We start from the raw sequence: 27,952 nt of genomic DNA on the forward strand, positions 1-27,952 counted from the left end.
GACTGTACCTTCAGTTGTCGTTATATACAGGTCTGATTATAGTATGTAGTCTACTTGTACTAAATGTGATTAGATTTGTGATCTGATGAGATTAAACTAGAATAGCATGCACAATAAGTCCACAGTTTATCTACAACGTAGCACCATAGATTTTGCCATGGCTAGGGGAATCTCAGGTATCACCTTTGTGGAAGTGTGGTGATATTTCATTGCAGATAGCACTGTACATAAAACAAACTTATGTCAGCAACTCAATATCATTCATTTCTTACCGCCCCCTCAAACACTGAAACGAATCAACAATCAAATGAATGTGTTACAAGTAAAGATAAAAACCAATCATGGAATTGTATCAACATTTGAGACAATATACTCTTTTGAAGTATGTTGAAATAATTGTAATTAAAACACTAATAAAACATGCACCAACAAATTTACAAAGCGACCACATTTTCTACAGTGCTATTAACCAATTTAGTTCTGAAGTTCATGAGAAGATGTCAAAATAGACAAAAAATAATATAAACTATATGAATAAATTAAGATAACTAATATGCATAGATTTAAGATTTCTGGTAATCAGAATTCCCACTTACATAATCTAAAAATCGGAGTTGAATCCAGCAGATGACAATAATGGGAGAATAGTAAACTGGACAAATCGTGGACAAATCTTGAACAAATCATGTTTACCCACCCCTTCAAAAAAGAACAATATATTTACAACAAATATGCGTTTAAAAATACATAAGTGACAGTGTGCAATTATCAAAATAAGTTGCACTTCTTATAAATCCATACTTACAAACTCTGAATTAAAAACTGTTTTTTGAAAAAAAAAAGTCCTTTGGGGAAAATATTTACACAATATTTAAATGAGGAAAATAATTTCTCAGTGCAGTGACTGCATCAGTACAGATTTTGATGACAAGTGAATTACTCCTGGCACAGCATTGAGGCTGGTGATCCAAGGTGTGTCGTCAATGAAAGATGAGATCCAAGGTGTGTCATCAATGAAAGATGAGATCCAGGGTGTGTCATCAATGAAAGATGACATCCAAGGTGTGTCATCAATGAAAGATGATATCCAAGATGCGTCATCAATGAAAGATGAGATCCAAGGTGTGTCATCAATGAAAGATGAGATCCAAGGTGTGTCATCAATGAAAGATGATGTCCAAGATGTTCCATCAATGAAAGATGAGATCCAAGTAATGTCATCAATGAAAGATGATATCCAAGGTGTGCCATCAATGAAAGACGAGATCCAAGGTGTGTCATCAATGAAAGATGAGATCCAAGGTATTTCATCAATGAAAGATGATATCCAAGGAGTGCCATCAATGAAAGATGATATCCAAGGTGTGCCATCAATGAAAGATGGGATCCAAGGTGTGTCATCAATGAAAGATGAGATCCAAGGTGTGTCATCAACGAAAGATGAGATCCAAGACGTGTCATCAATAAAAGATGAAATCCAAGGTGTCTCATCAATGAAAGATGATATTCAAGGTGTGCCATCAATGAAAGATGAGATCCAAGGAGTGTCATCAATGAAAGATGAGATCCAAGTTGTGTCATCAATGAAAGATGAGATCCAAGAAGTGTCATCAATGAAAGATGAGATCCAAGACGTGCCATCAATTGATCATTTCTTTATCATTGTACTCCTGCAAAACAAAAAAATATTGTATTGGTCAGAACAGATTTCTGGCTGGTATGTTACAATAGTAATCAGCCATAGTAAAATTGATGTATCATTTACTAAATGATTGAACAACCCAATTTTGATTGGAGCATTACAATGATATTGACCTAACATGGAAATGTAATGCATTTTAAGTACATACCAGTACAGTATTTGTTATATTAGTAGTACATGTGCTTATGTAAATTAAGTGTTTCTAAGGTCAAAATAAGTAATATTTCAAGGATCCAGTATTCAACAAACGTGATTTTAGGTTTGTGACTCTTCTATTGGAGATGTGCTTTTAATAAATCAAATATGGTAGTGGTTTGTTGTTCTACAGACACTGTGAAATATCATTAAGGCAAGTGAACAATAAAAAAAAAGAATGCAAAACTCATTAATGTCATGTACTCTATTGTTCAATGAATGTTGATGAATGTACTTACTCCTCCAGTGTCTTTCCCCCTCCACTCAACACTAAGAATGGGGTCTGTAATAGCTTTTGTTTTTCTTGTAACCTAGCAACAGTGTTTAATGGTGTATCTGTTGAACTCATCTGCTTCATCATCTGAAAATATACAAACGTTGAGTAAATACATAATTAATATCACATTGTCAAGCAAACATAGACGACACTGGACATTGGGATACCATGCATTCAATATACCATTCTCTTACCAATTCATCCTGTACTTTTTTATTTCTCTTTTCAGTCTTCATCTTTCCTGATCCTTTACCATGGAAACGATGAGATAACACTCTGAAAGCCTGACAAGTGAGAAAATAAAATGTAATATCGCTCAACGAGGTTGACAGAAAGAAAATATCACTCTCAGTAATTTTATCTAACATATGTCAATAGTTTCAGAATCAATGTTTGGAGTGACAGTAAAGTGACATCACTAGTTTCAGAATCAATGTTAGTAGTGACACATTAAAAGTGACATCACTAGTTTCAGAATCAATGTTAGTAGTTATACATTAAAGTGACATCACTAGTTTCAGAATCAATGTTTGGAGTGACAGTAAAGTGACATCACTAGTTTTAGAATCAATGTTAGTAGTGACACATTAAAAGTGACATCACTAGTTTCAGAATCAATGTTAGTAGTTATACATTAAAGTGACATCACTAGTTTCAGAATCAATGTTTGGAGTGACAGTAAAGTGACATCACTAGTTTCAGAATCAATGTTAGTAGTGACACATTAAAAGTGACATCACTAGTTTCAGAATCAATGTTAGTAGTTATACATTAAAGTGACATCACTAGTTTCAGAATCAATGTTTGGAGTGACAGTAAAGTGACATCACTAGTTTCAGAATCAATGTTTGGAGTGACAGTAAAGTGACATCACTAGTTTCAGAATCAATGTTAGTAGTTACACATTAAAGTGACATCACTAGTTTCAGAATCAATGTTAGTAGTGACACATTAAAAGTGACATCACTAGTTTCAGAATCAATGTTATCTGTGACACATTAAAGTAACATCACTAGTTTCAGAATCAATGTTAGTAGTTACACATTAAAGTGACATCACTAGTTTCAGAATCAATGTTAGTAGTGACACATTAAAGTGACATCACTAGTTTCAGAGTCAATGTTAGTAGTGACACATTAAAGTGACATAACTAGTTCAAGAATCAATGTTAGTAGTGACACATTAAAAGTGACATCACTAGTTTCAGAATCAATGTTAGTAGTTATACATTAAAGTGACATCACTAGTTTCAGAATCAATGTTAAGTTGTGACACATTAAAGTGACATCACTAGTTTCAGAATCAATGTTAGTAGTGACACATTAAAAGCGACATCACTAGTTTCAGAATCAATGTTAGTAGTGGCACATTAAAAGTGACATCACTAGTTTCAGAATCAATGTTAAGTAGTGACACATTAAAGTGACATCACTAGTTTCAGAATCAATGTTAGTAGTGACAAATTAATTAAAGTGACATCGCTTGTTTCAGAATCAATGTTAAGTAGTGACACATTAAATGTGACATCACTAGTTTCAGAATCAATGTTAGCAGTGACACATTAAAGTAACATCACTAGTTTCAGAATCAATGTTAGTAGTTACACATTAAAGTGACATCACTTGTTTCAGAATCAATGTTAGTAGTGACACATTAAAAGTGACATCACTAGTTTCAGAATCAATGTTAGTAGTTACACATTAAAGTGACATCACTAGTTTCAGAATCAATGTTAAGTAGTGACACATTAAAAGTGACATCACTAGTTTCAGAATCAATGTTAAGTAGTGACACAGTAAAGTGACATCACTAGTTTCAGAATCAATGTTAGCAGTGACACATTAAAGTAACATCACTAGTTTCAGAATCAATGTTAGTAGTTACACATTAAAGTGACATCACTAGTTTCAGAATCAATGTTAGTAGTGACACATTAAAAGTGACATCACTAGTTTCAGAATCAATGTTAGTAGTTACACATTAAAGTGACATCACTAGTTTCAGAATCAATGTTAAGTAGTGACACATTAAAAGTGACATCACTAGTTTCAGAATCAATGTTAGTAGTTATACATTAAAGTGACATCACTAGTTTCAGAATCAATGTTAAGTTGTGACACATTAAAGTGACATCACTAGTTTCAGAATCAATGTTAGTAGTGACACATTAAAAGCGACATCACTAGTTTCAGAATCAATGTTAGTAGTGGCACATTAAAAGTGACATCACTAGTTTCAGAATCAATGTTAAGTAGTGACACATTAAAGTGACATAACTAGTTTCAGAATCAATGTTAGTAGTGACAAATTAATTAAAGTGACATCGCTTGTTTCAGAATCAATGTTAAGTAGTGACACATTAAAAGTGACATCACTAGTTTCAGAATCAATGTTAGTAGTGACACATTAAAAGTGACATCACTAGTTTCAGAATCAATGTTAGCAGTGACACATTAAAGTAACATCACTAGTTTCAGAATCAATGTTAGTAGTTACACATTAAAGTGACATCACTAGTTTCAGAATCGATGTTATTAGTGACACATTAAAAGTGACATCACTAGTTTCAGAATCAATGTTAGTAGTTACACATTAAAGTGACATCACTAGTTTCAGAATCAATGTTAAGTAGTGACACATTAAAAGTGACATCACTAGTTTCAGAATCAATGTTAGTAGTTATACATTAAAGTGACATCACTAGTTTCAGAATCAATGTTAAGTAGTGACACAGTAAAGTGACATCACTAGTTTCAGAATCAATGTTAGTAGTGACACATTAAAAGTGATATCACTAGTTTCAGAATCAATGTTAGCAGTGACACATTAAAGTAACATCACTAGTTTCAGAATCAATGTTAGTAGTTACACATTAAAGTGACATCACTAGTTTCAGAATCAATGTTAGTAGTGACACATTAAAAGTGACATCACTAGTTTCAGAATCAATGTTAAGTAGTGACACATTAAAAGTGACATCACTAGTTTCAGAATCAATGTTAAGTAGTGACACATTAAAGTGACATCACTAGTTTCAGAATCAATGTTAAGTTGTGACACATTAAAGTGACATCACTAGTTTCAGAATCAATGTTAGTAGTGACACATTAAAAGCGACATCACTAGTTTCAGAATCAATGTTAGTAGTGGCACATTAAAAGTGACATCACTAGTTTCAGAATCAATGTTAAGTAGTGACACATTAAAGTGACATCACTAGTTTCAGAATCAATGTTAGTAGTGACAAATTAATTAAAGTGACATCGCTTGTTTCAGAATCAATGTTAAGTAGTGACACATTAAATGTGACATCACTAGTTTCAGAATCAATGTTAGCAGTGACACATTAAAGTAACATCACTAGTTTCAGAATCAATGTTAGTAGTTACACATTAAAGTGACATCACTTGTTTCAGAATCAATGTTAGTAGTGACACATTAAAAGTGACATCACTAGTTTCAGAATCAATGTTAGTAGTTACACATTAAAGTGACATCACTAGTTTCAGAATCAATGTTAAGTAGTGACACATTAAAAGTGACATCACTAGTTTCAGAATCAATGTTAAGTAGTGACACAGTAAAGTGACATCACTAGTTTCAGAATCAATGTTAGTAGTGACACATTAAAAGTGACATCACTAGTTTCAGAATCAATGTTAGTAGTGGCACATTAAAAGTGACATCACTAGTTTCAGAATCAATGTTAAGTAGTGACACATTAAAGTGACATCACTAGTTTCAGAATCAATGTTAGTAGTGACAAATTAATTAAAGTGACATCGCTTGTTTCAGAATCAATGTTAAGTAGTGACACATTAAAGTGACATAACTAGTTCAAGAATCAATGTTAGTAGTGGCACATTAAAAGTGACATCACTAGTTTCAGAATCAATGTTAGTAGTTACACATTAAAGTGACATCACTGGTTTCAGAATCAATGTTAGTAGTGACACATTAAAGTGACATCACTAGTTCAAGAATCAATGTTAGTAGTGGCACATTAAAAGTGACATCACTTGTTTCAGAATCAATGTTAGTAGTGACACATTAAAGTGACATCACTAGTTTCAGAATCAATGTTAGTAGTGACACAGTAAAGTGATAAAGTGATGTCACTAGTTTAAGAATCAATGTTTGGAGTGACACAGTAAAATGATGTGTACCTCTTTGGCATTTAATTGTCGCCCAGTTTCATCATAATAGTGTACTTTGACGTCAGGTTTGTAACTGTCTTTTTCTTTGAAGTCTACAACAGGACCACGGTAGATCCTATCATGCCGACTGTGTTTATCATCATCCCTGTAGAATAATGCATTGAAATACAGCTTTAGTATAACTTCAGTGTTGTCACAACACTGTCAGAAAGAGATTATCTCTCTCTGTATGCTCTGTTCAGGAGATCCGTAACATAATTCAATCACACAACTCAGTCAGTGTAATATAGATTTCATCATGACATGCAAGAGAGAGAGAGAGTGAGAGAGAAAAGTATTTTTTACAATAAACAATAAAATAGTGATAGATTAATGAAATGAAATTAAACTAGAGGTGAATAGTTATGGAGTCCATCGATAGGTAAACCACTTGTATAATATAAAACAAATATTGAAGACAAAAACACTTATGATAAATTAAAGAAAATACACATGTTTGTGTTCAGTGTTTTATATACAAATGAAAATGTTTCAAGAATTCACAATGCATTTATATATGGGGAATATAAGGATATTTCAGGTAGCAATAGGGGAGAAAAATAGTTATAAATTGATCTGTGATTCAGACATTCTGTAAAATTTACTAAGCATGCTGCAATAACAACCTATACATGTACATTATTTGAAATCTCAGATACAGAGGAATATGGTATTGTATATACATGTACTGTAACCAATGATTGACTGAAGAGACTACCTGACAACCAATTTCACTAGTTTTTTTTACTAGTCTTTTAAAAACACTTTTTTTTCACATTCAGTCATGTGAAGGACCTGTGAATTGTACAGGACGTTTGTAGGCTAGACAATCGCGTCTTTTTCTTTTCATCTGCCTGTAAATAACTACAGATATGCAACTGACATATGTTTTTGACTGGCTTTAAAACAAAATTATAGATGAACAAATCAACATATTCATCTATATCTAAGCTTTCTTATTACCGGTACTACTATTTGTCTGAATGGTATAATAAACTAAATTATGTGATGTAGTACAATCAGTTGCACAGTACTATGCTGGGATTATAACTGGGTGCAATGAGATGTTACAATATTATTTTCTTAATAATCAGTATTTTTAGTTTAACTTTCAGCTTGTATATGGCATGGTATTTTCAATTTCATACAATTTACATTTGTCAACTGTCAAAATCCCATTTTTCAACTCATATCGTATTGATTTTGTAGAGATGACAAAAAAACATATTCACTTGTGTCATGGGTCAAACTGAAAATATAAATACCAATTAATAATACCCCTCAACTTACCGATAATTTTTATCTTCTATTGTGTAATTTTTGCCTGATGAATCGTGACTTGAGGCAGAACTCCTATGCTTTTCATCATTTTTATCAAGGTATCCTTTCTTTTCAGCCATTTTTAAAGCACCAGCAATACCAAGAGCAATCTGTGGTTCATCTTCAAGAATAGGTGCATCATCTTCCTGAACATCAAAAATATGGACTGTATTATTGTTTAGAATTTATTGACATTGATAGAATGATAATATTAATGTGCTATGTAATATTAATTGACTGCAATATGGTTCCTCTTGAGAAATGTATATAAAAAGTAACAATGAATAATTACGTACTATTAAATTTGCGGTTTGTTCATTTTCTAAATTAACTCTACTCCATCCTTGTAGAGAGTCCTCTGGTTCATCATCATCCATGGTTTGTTTTTCCTCATCTTCTTTATCAAAATCCAACACTTCCTCCTCATTCTCTTCTCGATTTCCTGCAGCACCTGAATAAACAAACATTTAGATATGTTTACACTACACAAAACACCATGAAAAGGCAACTTACCATCCTACACTTGGTTTTAACACTTACCATCCAACATTCTGATGTTAAACTTACCATCCCACTTGCATGGTTTGCGATGTCAAACTTACCATCCTACACACAGTTTGTGATGTCAAACTTATCATCCCCAGTGTTCTCCCCAGGATGTAAACAGCGTGGCGGTCCCGCCACAGTGCTTCGATTTGCCGCCACACCAGTCTGACACCGCCACGGTGATTAGCAAGACCGCCACAGTGCTTTTTTCATTGGGGATCTCGTCACGCTGGTCTGCCCGACCTGCACTCAAAATTAGCGACCACCACGGAAACGCGTCCGACTATTGTCATATTGTTATTATACTTACGTACCGACCGACAAGCATCCTGCCAGTCGTGGATAATAATTTGTAAACAATAGACATAGTCGTGCGATGTGGTATCGGCTTTAAACAATACAAGTCAATTTTGTAAAATTAGCACCTCTTTGTAAGTAAATATTTTCTGACAATAGATGCAGTCTTTAGATTGATAGCTGAAATTCATTCAAAATCAATTCCACCCCGATGTAACATGGGCAAAGCGGAGTTCACGATCAGTTTACGCTACTCAAGAAAAAAAAAACGTGTTTATTGCGTGATTGGGTAAAATACATTTGAACTGTTATCATCGTGAATCATGTAAAAAATCTTCTTTCAAGACTTCTTTTACCTTTCAAAAATTGCTAATCACCTTTTTCGAAAACCATCATGCAGTTTTCATCTGAAATTCATACCAACACATCGTGCTACTTCCGCAATGTAATTTTTTAGGATCACGATCATTCGGAAAACTTCGGGTTCTACCGGCATTACCATGCGGCATTCTGATTGGTTAATGGCGTTTTTGAGCCACCGGGTCAAAGGACACATGCGGTCAACTAACGCGTCACAGCTATCATGGCGGGTCTGTTTTTCACAAAGTGATCGAGTGATCAAAAATAATTTCTCTTGATAAAACTAGTTCAAATTTTACGTTTTTTTCATATAAAAAAAGAAGTATTTAATTTTTGCATGGCATCATGACTGAGTAAGAGAAATTATTGGTATAACCGGTGTATAACATCGCGAAGTAAGTTATGTCACGTCGTAACTTTGATGATTGTTTGGAAGTGTTATTTCTTCATTCATTTACTGTAAATGTAAATGTTGTAGAAGCTGATGGTCGGAATAATAACCAGCAATCCGCCAAATAATTATGTGGTCATGAAAGTCTTGAACATAATCCTGGCTGAAACGTTTCAGTTGAGTTTCATTTAACCTTTTACAATTTATTTGTTTCTTTTTAGTCTGCAGCATTTGCATATCGAGAATGTTTCATTTTTAAATTCAAAACTCTTCTAAGTTGTGAAACGTAATTTTTTGACTCAAAAAAAAAAAAAAATTGCACTGTGACGGAGCTCATTAATATTACAAAAATGCCCAAAATAAAAGTGTTTATAACACTGTGTAAAGCAAATAAATATCTGCCACTTTGTTTTTGAAAATATATGTTGTTTATTGTGTGGGTGTAAATGTGCTTTGGTCAATTTCTATTATTATGTAAATGATATGCAAATTAGGCCGCCACAGTGGTTTAAATTCCTGGGGAGGACACTGATCCCATACACATGGTTTGTGATGTCAAACTTACCATCCCACACACATGGTTTGTGATGTCAAACTTGCCATCCTACACACATGGTTTGAGATGTCAAACTTACCATCCCATACACATGGTTTGTGATGTCAAACTTACCATCCCACACACATGGTTTGTGATGTCAAACTTACCATCCCACACACATGGTTTGTGATGTCAAACTTGCCATCCTACACACATGGTTTGTGATGTCAAACTTACCGTCCCACACACATGGTTTGGGATGTCAAACTTACCATCCCACACACATGGTTTGTGATGTCAAACTTACCGTCCCACACACATGGTTTGTGATGTCAAACTTACCGTCCCACACACATGGTTTGTGATGTCAAACTTACCGTCCCACACACATGGTTTGTGATGTCAAACTTACCATCCCATACACATGGTTTGTGATGTCAAACTTACCATCCCATACACATGGTTTGTGATGTCAAACTTACCATCCCATACACATGGTTTGGGATGTCAAACTTACCATCCCACACACATGGTTTGGGATGTCAAACTTACCATAAGTTGGAATGTCTCCTAACTGTCGACAGAATTCTGAAGTTGAATTTAATACAATTGATCCTCCAATAGCAGCAGCTGTAGTAGTCAGTGTACTTGGTTCTTCTTTAATACTAGTACCACTAACCACCTCGGCTACCTGAAAATGACATAAGTGGGTATATGTTATAACTTAAATTAATCTGAATTAATATCTACATGTACCTATGGTAACACATACACTGTACAAGAAATGCTTGCATTTACACAGGATAAGTACTCACTAATACTCATCACAAAGTACATGTAAAAAGTGTAGAACATTTTTTTAGTGCGAGTGTCACCTGTACTGTCGTAATATATGAAGTATGCAAAACAAACTAGATGCAGATAAAGATACTTCAAAAGCCAGCTATATTAAGCCATCCCAAGGTATTAGCATCAGTACAGCAAACAAATTATTCACTGTCCATTCCCCCACAGTTAAAGTAAAACATTTCAAAAATTTATTAGGTAATAATAATAATAATTAGGCAAATAGCTTTCCATTCTGAAGGTTAAAATTCTCATGTATGTGAAATCAAAAAAACTCAACATAGCAATTTTAAAAGGAAAGATTCAGGCTTTACAACCACCATTATGCAGCTACACTTTTCTCATCTAACATCAGCACATAACTTTCAGATCAAACTACATGTTTACCATCATTCTGGGATCATGGCTGATCAATGTGTGACCGGCTTCACGTATTAGGTCTTTATTTCTACTTTCATATATTGTGGGAAACAATTTTATTTGTTTGTATTATTTATACAGATTTAGGAGAGCAACATTAACTATTAAGGATGAGTGATCACGTCCAATCTATTAACATATTACAGCTATGCTATTCATAGCTTTTGAAAATCAACTTATCTTTCACAAATTATTCATTCATAGTTTCATACAGACGTATATTCCTCAACTCTAACATTTCCATATCTCATTATCTATGGCTTGGTTGAAGATTAAATGATTACCATCCAAACATCCTTGGTATAAGATAAGAGAATACTCACTTTCTCAGCTCCCTTTGCATTATCTTTTTTCAGTTTCACTCTTCTACTTTTTTCTAATGCCATTTGTAATTCTAACTGTGCTTCATCTTCAAGTATTGTATTATCTACTTCTATTTCAGGTTCTGGTAACATAGTTAACAATGGTATTGAATCTGGTCCGCCAGTTGACGCACCCTGCAATCTAAATAATAATGATAAGTTATTACCATAAGCACTGATATATGTAACCCTGAAGCGAGAGTCATCACACAGACTTTCAATTTACGTTTACTAGTACAAAACCAATGCCACTATGACATGAGAGTACAAGTACAATAGGCATTACAGTACATTTGACAATAAATAGTGTAAGAGAAAAAAATCCTGAAACTTTTGGTTATCCATCTTTTGAATAAACTTTTCATAAACTACTACTACAGATAATCAAAAATAAGTCATGGCATGTCCCTATGTGCGATATACCAGATAAACAAGACATGAATGTCACAGTCCCTGTTATTTAATTATAAAATACTCATGTTAAAATAATACATGGAACATCTGCAAACAGTTGAATTAATATGTACTCTATGTGGGTACAACTCATCATAAAGTGATTTCTCTTAATCTGATAACTGAAAACTTTCATTGACCCGGGTCCAAAATCTCAGAGTACACAAGTGCAACCAAACTACATGTATGTCTCATACATGCTCAAGAAACTGCATTCATAAATCTGACTAAACAGTGATGTACCTTTAATAACAACTTGACTTCTTTGTTAATTCAGGTCTTGTATATTACCAGGACCTGGGTTTGTTTCAGTATCACCACTATAATTCCTATCAAAATGTAGCCCTGACACCCCTTTACATTTTCTACTGAGATTGGTAATGGTATGACCCAGATCCAGGTCATGACATCACTAGAAACCCTAGCATTACAATCTAAGCTAATTATTTATTCTGAGAATGCTCAGTTGTTCTCTCAGTGGTGTTGGGAGAGGTAGTTTTGGATGAAAATTATGAAAAAGACCCACTCAGGATTTTCAGATCTGGAAAAAAAAATTACATGAATAATCGGCAGAGACTTGTTCATCAACCTGCCAAGTTTTACCGATATCTGATGCAGAATTTCTGAGAAAATGTTAGAGACATCACAGACAGAAAATTAATTAATTAATTAAGAATTAATATACCGTAAAAACCCTCAAATAAGAGCCACTTTGTAACACTTTCATTTCTGGGTGGTGCTTATTTGAGGTAACATTTTGACAACTTTGTAGCCAGTGGCTCTTAAACCAGGGTCATCAAACTTTTTCATTGTGAAATAGCGAAGGGGATAGGCAAACACACACACAACCAAAACAGACAAGTAATTATTAATGATGTATCATTGCAATTAATTTATTCTGTAAAAATACTGTTATGGGAATAACAAATGTCAAATAAATACGACGATTCGTCGTTTCATCGATAATGTGTAGCGATGCCTGAAGTCACATTTTACTGACAATGCGTAGCGATGCCTGAAGTCGGATTTGGTAGCACTTTCAGTGTCTGACCCTACACTCGAATCACTTGTACTTCCGTTGTACAATTGTTTACCAAGTTTTGTACGGCAAACTTTTTTCTTGAAAACTGGGAATAACTTGGGTGGCTGTGGCTGGCGTGGTGGTTGATTTGGTGACGATATAAAATAGTTTCGGATAGAATTGATCTGACCAGCAGCGACAGGAGAAGACATACTTGCAAAGCAAGCATGGAACGAATGAAGAAAATGATGCCCAATCACTTGTATTTATGGCAAAAACAATAAATAAAAACACGTTTTTCTATAGATTTTTACAGCTTGGGTACTTGGGCATTGTTTTAATTGTGCTAGACGTCTGACAGTACAGCTTTGGTTTATATTTCCTGTTTCATAATCAAGCCAGCTTATAATGATATGTTAATGATATTCACGTACTTCACAGTCCACGCAAACAGGGTCAAACTATAGCCCCACCCCTATATAACCAAATACGAAACGATACCGAGAAAGTAACAATTACATGTATTAAAAATAATTTCCTGTGACCAATCGGAGAGACGAAATCATTCACGAAAGCCCAGGCCTGTTACAAGGCATTTTCTGATTGGTACAAGTTCAGATTATTTTCAATTCTCACAAATAGCTAATTTAAATATTTGGGTCAGGCGGGTCACGTAGACTTCACTTTGCTGTAAGACGAGTTGATCGCGCAAGTTTGTGGAACTAATCCATTCGACTTCAATTTTGATTATTTTCGGCAAGAGAGTCCTCTCCAAACTAATGCCAGTTATTTTGTTACTTCCCTGAAGATTTTGTCTCGAATCACCCCAAAACGAACGTCTCAAATGAAATGCAAAAAATAACCCAAAATCACGATCAGCGAGAGTGGGCTGCGTAATCATTACATTCTCACAGTTGGAGCTACGTCACGATCCCTCAAACGTTGCCAGGACCGGATTAACACCTCTGTTTTCCCCCACGCTAAGGAAAAAATCTTTTGTTTTCTGCTGACTTCCTGTTCCGGTCCGTCTGTGAGAATGTATTTTCGATACCTCCGATTTTCCGATAAAGGCGTTCTAAAATCGTGACGTTCTTTACTTGGTTATAAAGACAACATTGACAATGAATATCTCAACGTGTCCTTCGGTGTTTCGGCAAAAAACATACTAGTAGTTACTACTGAATAGTTTGTGAATTGGTTGATTGTGTGTCAGAAATATAAAATGGACAAGTTGACAGTCACATTCACGCTCTCAGTGCATTTCTTTCGTCTATCATTCTTCCGTTCTCAATTACACAGGACGTCAGGCAAGTTATGGGGATAATCTTTATTTGTCTCACACCTTCTGTGGTGCAATAAACAATGCAGGGTGGAAGTGAGGCACAACAAGCTTGTGTCTGCCTGATTGTAAACAACCGGGCGGCTGGCGCTTATTTCAGGGTTCTTATTGACAAAACCACTCAACTCTTGGTGGCTCTTAATGGAGGGTCAAATGTAACAAATTTTCACTGAGTGGCTCTTAATTGAGGGTGGCGCTTATTTGCGGGTTTTTACGGTAGTCCACCTTTCAGGCTGCGCCTGAAACAGGGACTAAACAAGGCATGCATGGCACAGTCCAAGTTAGTTATCAAATTCAAGATATATAGTTTTGTTTATAGTAATATAGTTTGAACATAAACATGTCAGAGATAAGAAACTGATGTTTGATTATGAAAATTTTTTAACATTAAAATGGTTGACGTTCAGTCATCTTGATTGTCAAACAAGTAATTGTCTATATAGAGATATATTGCTTTAACTAAAACAAAATGGCCACCGGTTGGGCATTTTGAATTGAATCATCAAACTAATACATCTGTATATTTATGACATGATGTATAATGAATATATAAATTTGAACATAATCAGTCAAAGCATGTCAGAGATATGGCTCTAGAACCTCATTCATTAAAACAAAATGGCTGCCAATCAGCCATTTTAAATTTGAGTTGAAAAGCAATATGACCAGCATGAGGGGACCCATAATGTCTAATGTATGTACCAAGTTTGAACGAAATCCATCCATAAACAACAGATTAAGTTCGTAATGCCAGAAATGCTTGATTTTTTTAAAGCACAAAAATGGACAATATTTGGCCATTTTGAATCGGGTTGTCAAACCAATACATCTGTATATCTATGATATGACATGATATATAACAGAATATATAAAATTTGAACATAATTAGTCAAAGCATGTCAGAGATATGGCTCTAGAACCGCATTCATTAAATACAAAATGGCTGCCATTCAGCTATTTTAAATTTGAGCTGAAAAGCAAACCAACATGCATCAGGGACCCATAATGTCCAATGTATGTACCTATTTAGAAGAAATCCATCCATAAACGACTGAGATCTGGTTTTGGAATGCCATAAATGCTTGATTTTTTTTAGTACAAAAATGGCCACCACCTGGGCATCTTAAATCAGAACATGAAACAAATTGATGTGCATGTATGTATAATATTATGTATGGTGTATGTTTAAAGTTTGAATGTGATTGGTTCAAGCATGTCTAAGTTGTAGGTCTGGATGCATGCAAACACAGAAGAGGAGTTTTTGGAGAATCCATAACTTTCTTTGCAACTGGATCCAAGCAAACATTGAACATTTCATACTTGCTTGGGTAGTTGTGTTGAGTGTGTTCCAAAGCAGGATTCAAAACCATAATGCATGTTGACATTTTAGGTACAAATTTGTGAATGCATGATATATGTGTGAAGTTTAAACAAAATTGGTCCAGGCATGTCCGAGATGTAGGCATGAATGGACAGACACAATGAGATAAAATTACAAGTCCCTGTAGTTGCACTTTGTCTAAACTGGGACTAATAATGTCAAAGGGACTATAGATGATCTATTTACCTGGCAGAAAAATCAATTTCATCTGGTATCAGATCATCAGCTTTCAATTTTCTTAACTTTCTTTTCTTCTTTTTTGGCTTTTTAAATGCAGTAAGTTCTTCATGTGTGTAGTATTCTGTGGCTAATGTTGGAGCTGCTACCTCTAGGGTGTCAAACTGAAATAAGAATATCATATTACATAAGTACACTCAATTCTGTTATTTTGCTGACATGTAAGGAACCTTTGTTATCTTATAAGCAGCAAGTAAACCATTGTGAATTCCAGCAAATCTCTGATAGAATTGCAAATGTGAGCAGAAAATCTGGAATACCAAATTAATAACTGACAGTATGATAATATTTACCCCATCTTGTCTCAATTTCTGTCGTATTCTTTCAAGTTCCATTTCTGGATTAAGACTAGCGCCACCACTTCGTCCTAGCATAAAACTGTTTTTCTTTTCGCCTTCTATCTCTTCATCATACTTGGAAAGAACCTCTTTTTGTTTCACCTGGAAAAACAACAGCAAGAGTCATATAACCACACACAAGGAAAACTTGAGGCCACAGTAATCTTCCTGTATGGTCATAGTATTGAGTGGAAATAATTTATACCAGTTTTTCAACATATGAAAATACAGTCCTAAATCTTCATGATTATTACCTTATTCTTACATCCCTCATCGGTGACGAAATATGCAATTATGTTCACTCACAGATTTGAAATTGATGACGGATATAGACTAAACAGATATGTTAATACGAATATATTGTGTACATATTAAACTACTAGTTCAATCATGAATACCTTTCTTAAAAAAAAAATGTCTTTGTTGAAGGTGTAGACAGTATTGAATTTGTAAAAAACTCTCACCATTCCATATTCATCAAACTCAGGTTCAGCATATGGATTGTATGCAGCCTTTTTTTTCTTCAATTCAACATTCTTGGCAGCTTTTTCATAGTCAATGATATTCATATTTGTTAAGATATCATCGCCGTCTTCCGCTAACACATCTAAGATGAAAAAACATTGTTGTTGTTTTATTTCCCATATTATACAAAGTGAAAATAGTTACAGTAGAAAGTAAGTAAATGAATAAATGTACATGTATAAATAAATAAACAAACAAAAGTCTAAGTAAATATGTATAATATGGCTGGGAAGCAGAAATAGCTATAGCGAAGCTAGTCGAGCCTGTTTCCCACACATTGCATGAGTCATTTCCGTGATGTGATGATCTTATCATACTATGGGGAAAATTCTCTACATGTAAAACAATCCTCCCTATATCTTTAATTAATCAATGTAGACACATAAAAAGTAAGTTACATTTATGACAATGAGAGCACTGAAAGTGTACACACTAAAAGGTTAATACTGGTGAAGCAAAGAAAATGGGATTGGCAAGATGATATACCTTTATCTTTTAACGTGAGAACAATATCACGTCCTTCTTTGAATGATTCTTTAGAATGCTCCACTCTAAGTCCTCGTAAATCCTTGGCAGTGTACGCCTTAATTAACAAAATATGAAAGTGAATATTAATAATTAATTTTTTTTAAATACTAATGTACCACAGTTATAGCTACAATATATATTTTGCAATTTAATTGTTTGCCAGTTTGACAATAGCATTGAATAATCTTATGAAGTGACTACATGTATATACTGTAAACTGCTTTAATTTCGAAAGGAATACATTTCATAATAGTGAAAATTTCCCTGGGTTCTAGGAAATAGAGAGTTAGTGACTGTTACAAAATGTTGTTTTACAAATGTCACAAAATTGGGAATCACAAAGATTTCTCAGGGGAAAAAATTAAGTGGATTACATTATGTGTTTAATATGAAGTCTGTAATGCTATAATTTACACTTAATCTTAAGAGAAAACAAGAGACAGCATGTGACTAAGGATACCACTGTACACTGCACCAGGTAAGGAAAATAAATGGAAAAGAAAATGTAGTGAGCTGAATAGTTCAGTCTGCAATAATGAGACCGAGTACAATGTAAAACTCTATATTGAGATAGCCATATATTAACTGCTGATGAATTCTACAAGTAGTGTGCATACCTGTTGTCTTCTCTTGTCAGCTGAACCAAATTCATCGTCCACTAATTCACCAATACCAAATTCCTCATCCATTTCTTCTAACAACTTTGCCTTTAAACAAAATTATGAAACTCATCTTTCAAATTCCCCAAACGTTAGAATAAAATATATAAGCTGTACCAATTACCATAGCATTATAACACATAGAACCCAATACAATGCTACATCTCAGATAGAAATTCCAATCGAATGAATGAAATTTAAACAATCACATAGCAAACCAAGATGATTTGGACACACAGAAAATCACTGAAATTTTTAATTTAAAGTCTATTATACACAATTTGTACTCCACATAATAGTCAGGCATGATCTCACGACATGAAGACATTTTCACCACTTGTCTAGCAGGAAGACTTGCAATATTAACTCACCCTTTTTGCTGCCAGCTCCTTTTCTTTCTCTATTTTTCTACTTTTCTGAACCCATGCTATTGCACACTCCAACTCATCTTCATCATCATCTTCTGCAAGGCTTTTCACTTTACTGAAATGGACACAATGTGTTGACAATTGTGTTACTATTTACAAGGCCAGTGTTGATATTATTCTATTACTTTTAGTCATGTGACCCATTGTGGGGCCAATTGTTTATTCCTGTGAATCCACACTTGTCTCTTTGTATGCAGATAAGTAAACCGCTAGATTAGGCTTTATAAATGACAAACTTTACACAAAGAAATTAAATATGTAAATACCAAATGTTACACATAGGAATATTTAAATGTCACAATCTTAACTGTGATGGTTTGTTCTAAATACATGGCTTAATTACTGTATTTGTTGAATTGGTTGAATTTTTTTGTGAAAATTTGCTTTTGCTGTTTATTGTAAAAGTGTTGTGAAAATCAATGACCATACAACTCGTAGTGTAAAACAATGCCCCCAGTAGAGGTAATACGCTCTGAAACCTGTCATTTTAAGGGGTGCTCAATTAAGCCTCCACCCCTTCAAAAAACATGATTTGGGGATTTGAGAATCTTGGGTGCTAAGTCAGTCATTGTACTGTATACTGTTTGTGATCTCCAGGATTCCACTTATGCATTAACTATTCACAGTAGGACAGTGCTAAATACAAGCTTTTTACTACAGTCAGTAGGAAGCATGCTGCAGTACAGTGGTAAGGTGCTTTTTGTGATTGTAATTTTAAATCTTGTCTTAGCTGTTCTAATTTATGTGCATTTGTTTCCCTGTAATTATGTTAATTTATTTATTAGATGCAACCCCTCAATAAAATCAACTAACTTTAATTTTTGGTTAATTCTCCTCTTCTCTTTAATCATTTCCATTTTCTGTCTTATTTCCTCTCGCTTCCTTTCCTGTGCCAGATTAACTGCTGGTTTATGTACATCTTCTCTTTTGTCATACGGTACTTCAGCAGACTCATCTTTTTTTTCACCGTCAACTTCTAAAGGTTTTAGACCAAGCTTGACCCGCAGTTTGCTGAGATGAAAGAATATATTATAAGAATGTAATCTTAACAATAACATGACAAAACAGCAATAATAGGGAAGTTCTTTCACATAGTTCAACACTCAGATTTTATTTCTGCCTTAATCATGTCTTGCTATGTAAGTTATACACAATGTATATACAATCAATATATACATATAATCAACTTACTTGGTTTCTTCAATACTGAGTGACATTCCTGCAGCAGCACCACCAGCTGCATCCTTAGAAGTTGCTGTAATCAAGAATTTCACACATTTATAGTCTACTAAATAAAAAATGATCATGCACAAGTAGTGATCTCCCCAGAAATTGGAATTTGCATATTAATTAACAGATCATACAGTTATATTTTTTAATAAATAATGTTGTGTGAAACACATTAGTTAATTAAAATGGGATATATTGCCAAGAATATATTAATAAAGTATGACATATTCACTGTTGACATATTCACAGAAGTTGTGAAAATGATTTCATCTATAACTTGAAAAGTTGAACTGCAAATTGGATGAAAGTTTAGAACATGGTAGCATACATCAGGGTTCTCCCCAGGGCTTTTTAGCACCGAGGTCCGCGGCTTTACTTGGGACCTCGGCGCTATGTGTTCCCACCTCGGCACTTGATTTCATATTTGACATGCCAATATCAGCTGTGAAAAAGCTTTGTTCGCCACGCCGGTCGGGCCCTACCGTCACTCGAAATTAGTGGAAGCGCTTCCAACAAGGACTATTGTCTGATTGTTATTATCATTACGTACCGACCGACACGCATCCTGCCAGTCGTGGATTATAATTTATAAACAATAGACCTAGTCACACGATACGTAGCGGCTAGTCAAATTTGTGAAATTAGCACCTCTTTGTTTGTAAGTAAATACTTTCTGCGATAGACACAGTCTTTAGATTGAAGGCTAAAATTCTTTCAAAATCAATTCCACCTCGATATAACATAGTCAAAGCAGAGTTCACGATCTGTTCAAGCTACTCAAGAAAAAAACGTGTTTATTGCGTGATTTGGTAAAATACATTTGAACTGTTATCATTGCAAATCATGTAAAAACTCTTCTTTCAAGACCTATTTTACCTTTTAAAAATTGCAAATCACCTCTTTCGAAAGCCATCATGCAGATTTCAATTGAAATCGATGCCAACACATCGTGCTACGACATTGCTTTACTTTCGCAATGTAATTTTTATGATCACTCGGAAAACTTCGGATTCTACCGGGATTACCATGCGGCATTTTGATTGGTTAATGGCATTCTTGACTCATCGGGTCAAAGGACACATGCTAATGTTTCACAAACATCATGGCGGGTCCGTTTTTTTACCGAAGCGATCAAGTGATCAAAAATAATCGCTCCCAATAAAAATAAGTCAGATTTTACTTACATTTCATATCCAAAAAAAGAAGTAACATTTTTTGAGGAATTATTGCTATAACTGGTGTATAACATGGCCAAGTAAATTATGTCACATCGTAACTTTGATGATCGTTTTGAAGCTTTATTTGTTCGCTTATTATTGTAATTGTAAACGTTTTAGAAGTTGATGGTACGAATAATAAATTACAACAATGCGCCAATTAATTACGTGATCGATTTTTTGAAGGAGAATGTTTTTGGAGTGAATAAAATTATGAGATTCATGAACATAAAGCTGGCTTAACATTTTGAATGCGTTTCCTTCAACGTTTTAACAATAATTTATTTGTGTTTGTTTTTAGTCTGCAGCATTTGTATTTCGAGAATGTTTCAAACTCTTCTAAATTGTGAAACATAATGTGTTGATTCCATTAAAAAAAATATTTGCCCTGTGACTGAGCTCACTAATATTCATAATTGTAAATAGGTTCTGTTAATCAATGAAGGAAAAATATGTAAATGATATGTAAATTATTATGCAAATTAGCCCGGTGCTATGCATTTTTTCTGGGGAGAACCCTGTACATGGCAGCAAACATGCATATAACATAGTTGTCATGGCAACAGTACTGAAAATATTCATTTTTGTGTACGTAACAGGTTGACAATAAAACTTGAAAGATTAGATCAGTTGTGGTGGGATGTCTTCAGTGTTGCGTTCAACACATCAGCATCGCGGGCAAGCAGTCAGAATAGTGGCGTAAATCCCAGAGTAGTGGCCTCGCTACACAAAAGCGCTTTGGGAAGAGCACTGTACAAGGTAGCTATTATAAATAAAATTTGCAAACAATAGATGTATTCACACAATACACATTATATGATAAATTGCATCAAAGGACAAATTTCTCTGAGTTACTCCAGGCATGGACGTACTAACACAGGATGAACCACTGAGTTAATAGGATTAAAAAAAACACTCGAGAAAGTTTACTTTTGGTGTTATAATGTGTTAAAATCCTCTTTAAACCTTTGTCTTGCCGTGGACGTACAGTTTTACCAATAAACAGATAGATAAAACAAGATCAAAGTAACTGGATGTGTCTTGCCATCATTAAATAGTGTGTACATCGCGTGAAAAAAATATTACATTTCATACCATTTTCCCTGCGCATTCAAAAACGAACGACCCACATGCGTAGCCCCCCACATGACCTTTCAAACATAGAAAATAAATCAGATCGACAGAAGTTTGTAGACGATAGGGTAAGTTACAGTACTTTCTTGGTAGTTTTTGAAATTTTTGCTTCAATTTTTTATTCTGTTATATTTCAACTTGATTTGTGTCTTGACATCATATTTGAGTTTTTATCTTTCATGTTTATTATTGTGGTCGACGTTAATAATAGCACAAGATAGCAGGTAAACAAGTCATTGTCAATGACACGTCCCCATTCCGTTCATATTTGAGTGACATATACATTCAAAGCAGATCATGACCGAAATGCACCTGCATATGTACAACACATTGTACTAAATCTGAACAAAATCCGTTCATGCATAACTGAGATCCTGGTCCGGAATGGTGAAAATGTGCAATTTCAATGCATTTTCGGCCTTAAAGCGGCCGCCATTTGGCTATCATTAATGAGATCATGAAACAAATGCACATACATATTTGTGACATGATGTACCTTGTGTGTGTGAAGTTTGAACTCGATCAATTCAGGCATGTCTCAGATACGGATCCAGAACTGAATCCTTTAAAACAAAATGGCCTGATCCAAACCTGATCCAAAAAAAAAATGACGTGCAGCAAGGTCCTATTATGTTTAATGTATGTACCAAATTTGAACAAAATCCGTCCATGCATAACTGAGATCCGGGTCCGGAATGGTGAAAATATGCGAGTTTGATGCATTTTTGGCCTTAAAATGGCCGCTTTTCGGCTATCGTTAATCGGATCATGAAAACAATGCATGTGCATATGTCCCATAGAATGTGTGATGTATGAGTGAAGTTTGAACTTAATCGGTCCATGCATGTTCGAGATACAGGTGATCACGAACGCACGGACGCACACAGGGCAAAACACAAGTCCGAACGGGGACTAAAAACAAGCCGTCAACTTGCTGCTTTTTTGTTAACCTGTATTCAGTTTCATTGACAATGAGCTCCACTAAGTGTGACACCATCTTTGCTTCGGGGAAAATGTCACATGACCATATGATGACCCAAATGTGCCAAAAGACTCTGAGAACTGCCAAACACACTGAGCAAACAGATTTTGGAATCACTCGGCAACGTGATTACCATCTTAACCACAATTAGAAATAAACATCAATGTTTATTTATTACATGTACTTAAAAATAACCAGCGGCAAAACAGATAGATTACGAGAGTAAATGAAATTGGTCAGTGGTTCATCCTGTGTTAGTACGTCCATGCTCCAGGCATGAGTGACCTTTGCAACATTTACATGCATCACAAAATGCTCTACAGTAAAAACTGTTTACAACATCACCTTCTCATAGTGATAACAATTTCACAAGCAAATTTTCTTACATGTGTCCTCAGTTTTTTCCTGCTTGATTCTGACTGGAATATCCTCCTCACTCTCACTTTTCCTCCTCCTTTTTCTTGATCTGTCCTCATCCTTTTTTCTGTCTCTTTCTCTTGACCTTGATCTATCTCTCTTGCGTTTGTGTTTTTTTTCTTCTCTGTCTTTGTCACGGTCACGTTCTTTATCTTTATGTCTCCTCTTTTTTTCATCCCTATCTCGATCTTTCTCTTTGTGTTTTTTGGAAGATCCCATGGTCTGATGAAGATAGCTGTCAAGAATATTTAATGAATTTGATTGCATCTTTGCACATGTACACAGCATAGCATAAAATTAATTTACCCAAATTACTCTTGTCAGGGTCTCAAATGGAATCCAATGTAATAAATTATGAATATTTTACAAGTGACCAAAGGAGGTTTATATACAATTGAAATGGAGGATGGGTACTGGAAGGGCCTGGGTTAGTATTAGAGTTATGAGTGAGGGCGCCCTAAAGAACAACTCTTCGTTTCTAAGGGCAACCTTACCGATCTAGTGAAGAATAATAGGAGTGGACATTAACAGACGTCCAGTTGTTAACCTAATTTTTGCACAATTGTGAAAAATAAAGCACTGTAATGAATACAATCCGGAAGAATAACTCTTGATTTCAAGAAAAATGCTTTGCAGTCCTTGTCTGAGTTATAAACTACCGCTTACTATTGTTTTATGCTCTTTCTCAGTCATTAGAAAACTAAATTTTCAGAGGGTATCCAGCTGGTGGGTTTATAGGTGTGGATTTACCTTTCCTGACTGAATTCCTCAACGACAAAAATCTACTTAAGTGCATGTACAACGTGCGATATTAAACTGACCAACCAAGGAATGGACACTGACTAAGGGTCATTCCAGTTTTTATCCACACCCCCCCTACGGATGGATATTAAGGTTAAGACACCCTATGGATTCAAATCCACCATTCAGGTGTCGGATTTTTGTTAACTAACACACCCCCTGGAAACTACTGATTTGACGTGTATGGATGGGTATGTGAAAAAATTATACCCCTCGGATACACACAAAAACAGAACCCCTCGGAAAAAAAGCAGTGTGACTTGCAAGTGGCCTACTTGGGTCTTCTAATTATAAAAAAGAAATTGGTGAATTGGGATGGTATGTTGCGAAGAGCAGTGCAGTTAGAAGGAGTCAATGATTTTTTTGGAGAGGGGGGGGTCTGCACAACTAGAGTGATGTCATAATATGATGACGTCACCTAGAGGGATGTGTGTGTCCCACATTGTTTTGTGCACCTGATTTGCAAATCGGTCCGAAAATTAGTTTAATGACTTTTGTCATTGGTGTTGATTTTTTTTTATTGTGATATGTCTCTAGTAATTGCAATCATGTAGAAGTACGTTCAACTGAATGGTCAGGTAATTTGCAGACTGATTCACAAATCATATGTATGAGGCAATATGGCGCTCAGTGTAAATGCAAAAATATACATCTAGAGTGCATATATACATGTAGAGTGTTATATAATAACATTTTTTTATTGCTCACAATTTGCTTTATACATAAAAGCAAGCAAGGTCTAATGACTATTGGTAAAACTTTAATACACAGGTTTACTGCTTTGGATTTAATGTCACAAAAACATTAATTTAAAGTTGTATATATTATGTTTTATATTTAGTTGAAAGCCCTTTGTAAATAGGTTAGTTTGACCCCTTAACTAAATCCAAAAACAAAATCCAGGACAACATCTATGGGTTTTGCCTGAAAAATGGCCAAGTTATTTAAGTTAGGAAAACAACTTAAATCCCATGATGCAACAGTGAGTAACTTACCAACATTGGCCTGTGGAGTCTGGCTGCACATTAAAAGCGTAAACTAATGAAAATAAATGTTATAACACAGCGAAACTTAGCGAAAAAGTATTGTGATAACAGTAGAACCTGCCAGCAGTACAAAAGTTCATAGTTTATTTACAATGTTGAATTGAGACTCCCTAAGTTGTTGAAAACTCAAACCAACTGGTTTCAGGCCTTATAATGTATGCTGTAATTTACATATTTCTGAAAAGAGGAAATGATCAATTTTCAACAAAAATTAAAACATAATACAACTTTAAAACCTAAATGTTCATATGATATGTCAAAAGTTTGATAATTATAATTGTGAACAGTCCTCAATACTTTTGCCCTGAAATATTGAACCATTTTGGTGTGACAAAAGACACAAGTTAACCAATTAATACATAATGTATGTATTTATGTATTGTCAACTTCAGCTAAGGGTAGGCATGGGTAGACACACTATGGACGCATGCGTAGATGACAACTCTCCCGCTTTAAATTTCAGTGCATGAACTCTGGAGGTCATTGCCCATCGTCGCATGTAATTCAAACATGTGGATATCAGTTGAAATGTACATGAATAATGTAATCGAAGTGCGCTGCCCAGAGTTTATTATATTATAGTAAAATTTAAACATTGCGCATGATATGGTATGTTATTGTATGGTTTAAATTGCATATTCATTTCATTTCGAATAAAATAATTCACAATAGGAACATCGATGAAGTATTTAAAATATTTTCCCGACATTCGGTAGACACCTGACTACTATCTTTTTCAATGATTTAAATGCGCACATGTGTAAGTTTGCGTAATTATTACGAATGCAACATTATCAAGTCGGTAATATTGAGATACTCACAGACCCAATACCCCGGGTCAGTACCCTAACAATAGTAAAAATAACTTGAGTTTGCGTAATTATTATGAAAGCAATTACAATGTTGAAATATTAATCAGAGCCGGTACAATATTGTAAACAAAATTGCGTAGTTAGAAAAGCCAGTACAGAGTTGTGTACAAGTTGCGTAATTACAGTACCGTCGGATATCATAACAATTTTACTAGAACGACACGCGAGGCAAGAACGAAAGGGGTTGCTAAGGTAACGTGCCAAACTTCGGTCAACATACACTTGATGTCAGCATCGCAGCGCAGCAAGTTTCGCAAAGAAGTACTTGAATTCAATTGCGCCCAAAATGATGTCCCTGATCACTCAGTTGTCGCGGCGTATGTTGTACCAAATTTTGACTTCGGCTTTTTTTTCTAAGTGCATGTTCTTGTTCACGTAAAATGCGACCTCTCACCAATGTATTAAAACACTTTGAATTTATACTTTGCGTGATTATATTTGGTCTACGCGGAACATTAAACTTTCTAAACATTAATATCTGAGACCATGCATGATGTATATTCACAAAATCATATTTTATATTATGTACGTCTTTCATTCCAAGGCTCAGGCAAATAAAACAAATGTTCTTCTGCCAACTATTATAGACTAGTTTCCAAGCTTTTGACTAAGCAAAATTTATTTAATTTTCCATTTGAAATTTTTGTGATCCTTGTAATTTCCTAGTCCTTTGTGTTCATTCATGGTCTTGACAATAAATGTGAATTGCCGTGCGAGCCTACCATACACGACCGTGTATGTACTAGTAAGGGTGCCTCTACAGGGTAGTTGCGCGTGGAAAAGGTGAGACGCAGTTTTGTATATATGCCACTTGCGCGTACGCCCAAATCAGACTTGTGCATGGCATTCTAATGATAACCTGCGCGCAAACCAGACTTACGCGTGTGAATAAAATAGAGTTAGAATAAAGGGAATGAACGCGAAGCTTTCTAATTATGCCAGCCAGTAAAATACAGAGATTTAAAATATTATAAATAAAATGTATACAAGTGTTGTAATGTCCGATGTAATAGCCACATGTCGAGTTGAGTTTATTTTAATTTATAATGTGAACTATTCATGGATGCCAATGAAATTTGAGAACAACTGAAATGTACAAGTAAGTCAGACTCTTTTAAATGAATGTATCAAGTATACACATGAATTAGTATTTGCCCCAACACATTAGTTTATTCTTTATTCTAAGTTGCGACTGATATGTTTGTGTGGGCTTGATCGACACAGTCGTAGAATAATAAATAAATTTTGTTGGATTAAAACAGTTTGCAAGCAGGGGTACAGCCACGTATGACTGCATGCATTTTAAAAGGGCGTACACCCTCCCCCAGGTCTCTTGGCTGACAGTTTTTTTTTTTTACAAACCTACCCCTTGGAAGCTTAAAAATTACGACCGCATGGATTCACATCATCTGTGGGGAGTGTGGATAATATGAAAAAAAAAATTAATCAAAAATATGACCCCCCTCGGAATTAAATCATCTGTAGGGGTGTGGATATAGAAAAAAAAATAGTCAAAAAATGACACCTCTCGGAATTGAACCATCCATACTTTTTGTAGAAATATGACCCCTCGGATTTAAACCATCCGTAGGGGGGGTGTGGACAAAAACTGGAATGACCCTAACTTCAATGCAGCGCATGGATCATTTTGGTAATCGGTCATTTTTATGTTATTAGGAGATCCAATTATCAACACAGTTGATAAAGTTAACAAGGAAAAGTCGTTTGTCACATCAACCAAATCTTGAACGTTTAAACGTACCTTATACAATGTTAGAGTAGAATGAGTCGCAGTATAACCAAAACTTCAAAAACAAGAAAACGTGAACAGTGCGTACAAAATGGCGTATCCCGTCATGCTCTCGTGACCCAGCGAACTCCTTGCTAGAATGCT

At 34.8% G+C, this 27,952-nt stretch overlaps 1 protein-coding gene across 1 annotated transcript; it reads right to left on the reverse strand.

Annotated features, from left to right (window-relative positions):
* Positions 1-375: 375 nt before the first annotated feature.
* On the reverse strand, positions 376-27,952 carry LOC100370318 (U4/U6.U5 tri-snRNP-associated protein 1-like). The gene is made up of 18 exons (XM_002737926.4): positions 27,821-27,952; positions 23,309-23,574; positions 19,551-19,614; positions 19,173-19,370; positions 18,303-18,414; positions 17,890-17,979; positions 17,231-17,327; positions 16,684-16,826; positions 16,175-16,321; positions 15,831-15,985; positions 11,412-11,592; positions 10,375-10,513; positions 7,987-8,141; positions 7,661-7,836; positions 6,341-6,476; positions 2,369-2,458; positions 2,137-2,258; positions 376-1,670 (listed from the first exon to the last, which is right to left on the reverse strand). The coding sequence occupies exons 2-18, from the start codon at positions 23,556-23,558 to the stop codon at positions 1,649-1,651; spliced, it is 2,277 nt and encodes a 758-aa protein (XP_002737972.2). The 5' UTR covers positions 23,559-23,574; positions 27,821-27,952; the 3' UTR covers positions 376-1,648.

The sequence above is a fragment of the Saccoglossus kowalevskii genome, chromosome 2 (genome assembly GCF_978046115.1).
Source record: "Saccoglossus kowalevskii chromosome 2, keSacKowa6.1, whole genome shotgun sequence".
NCBI lineage: Eukaryota > Metazoa > Hemichordata > Enteropneusta > Harrimaniidae > Saccoglossus > Saccoglossus kowalevskii.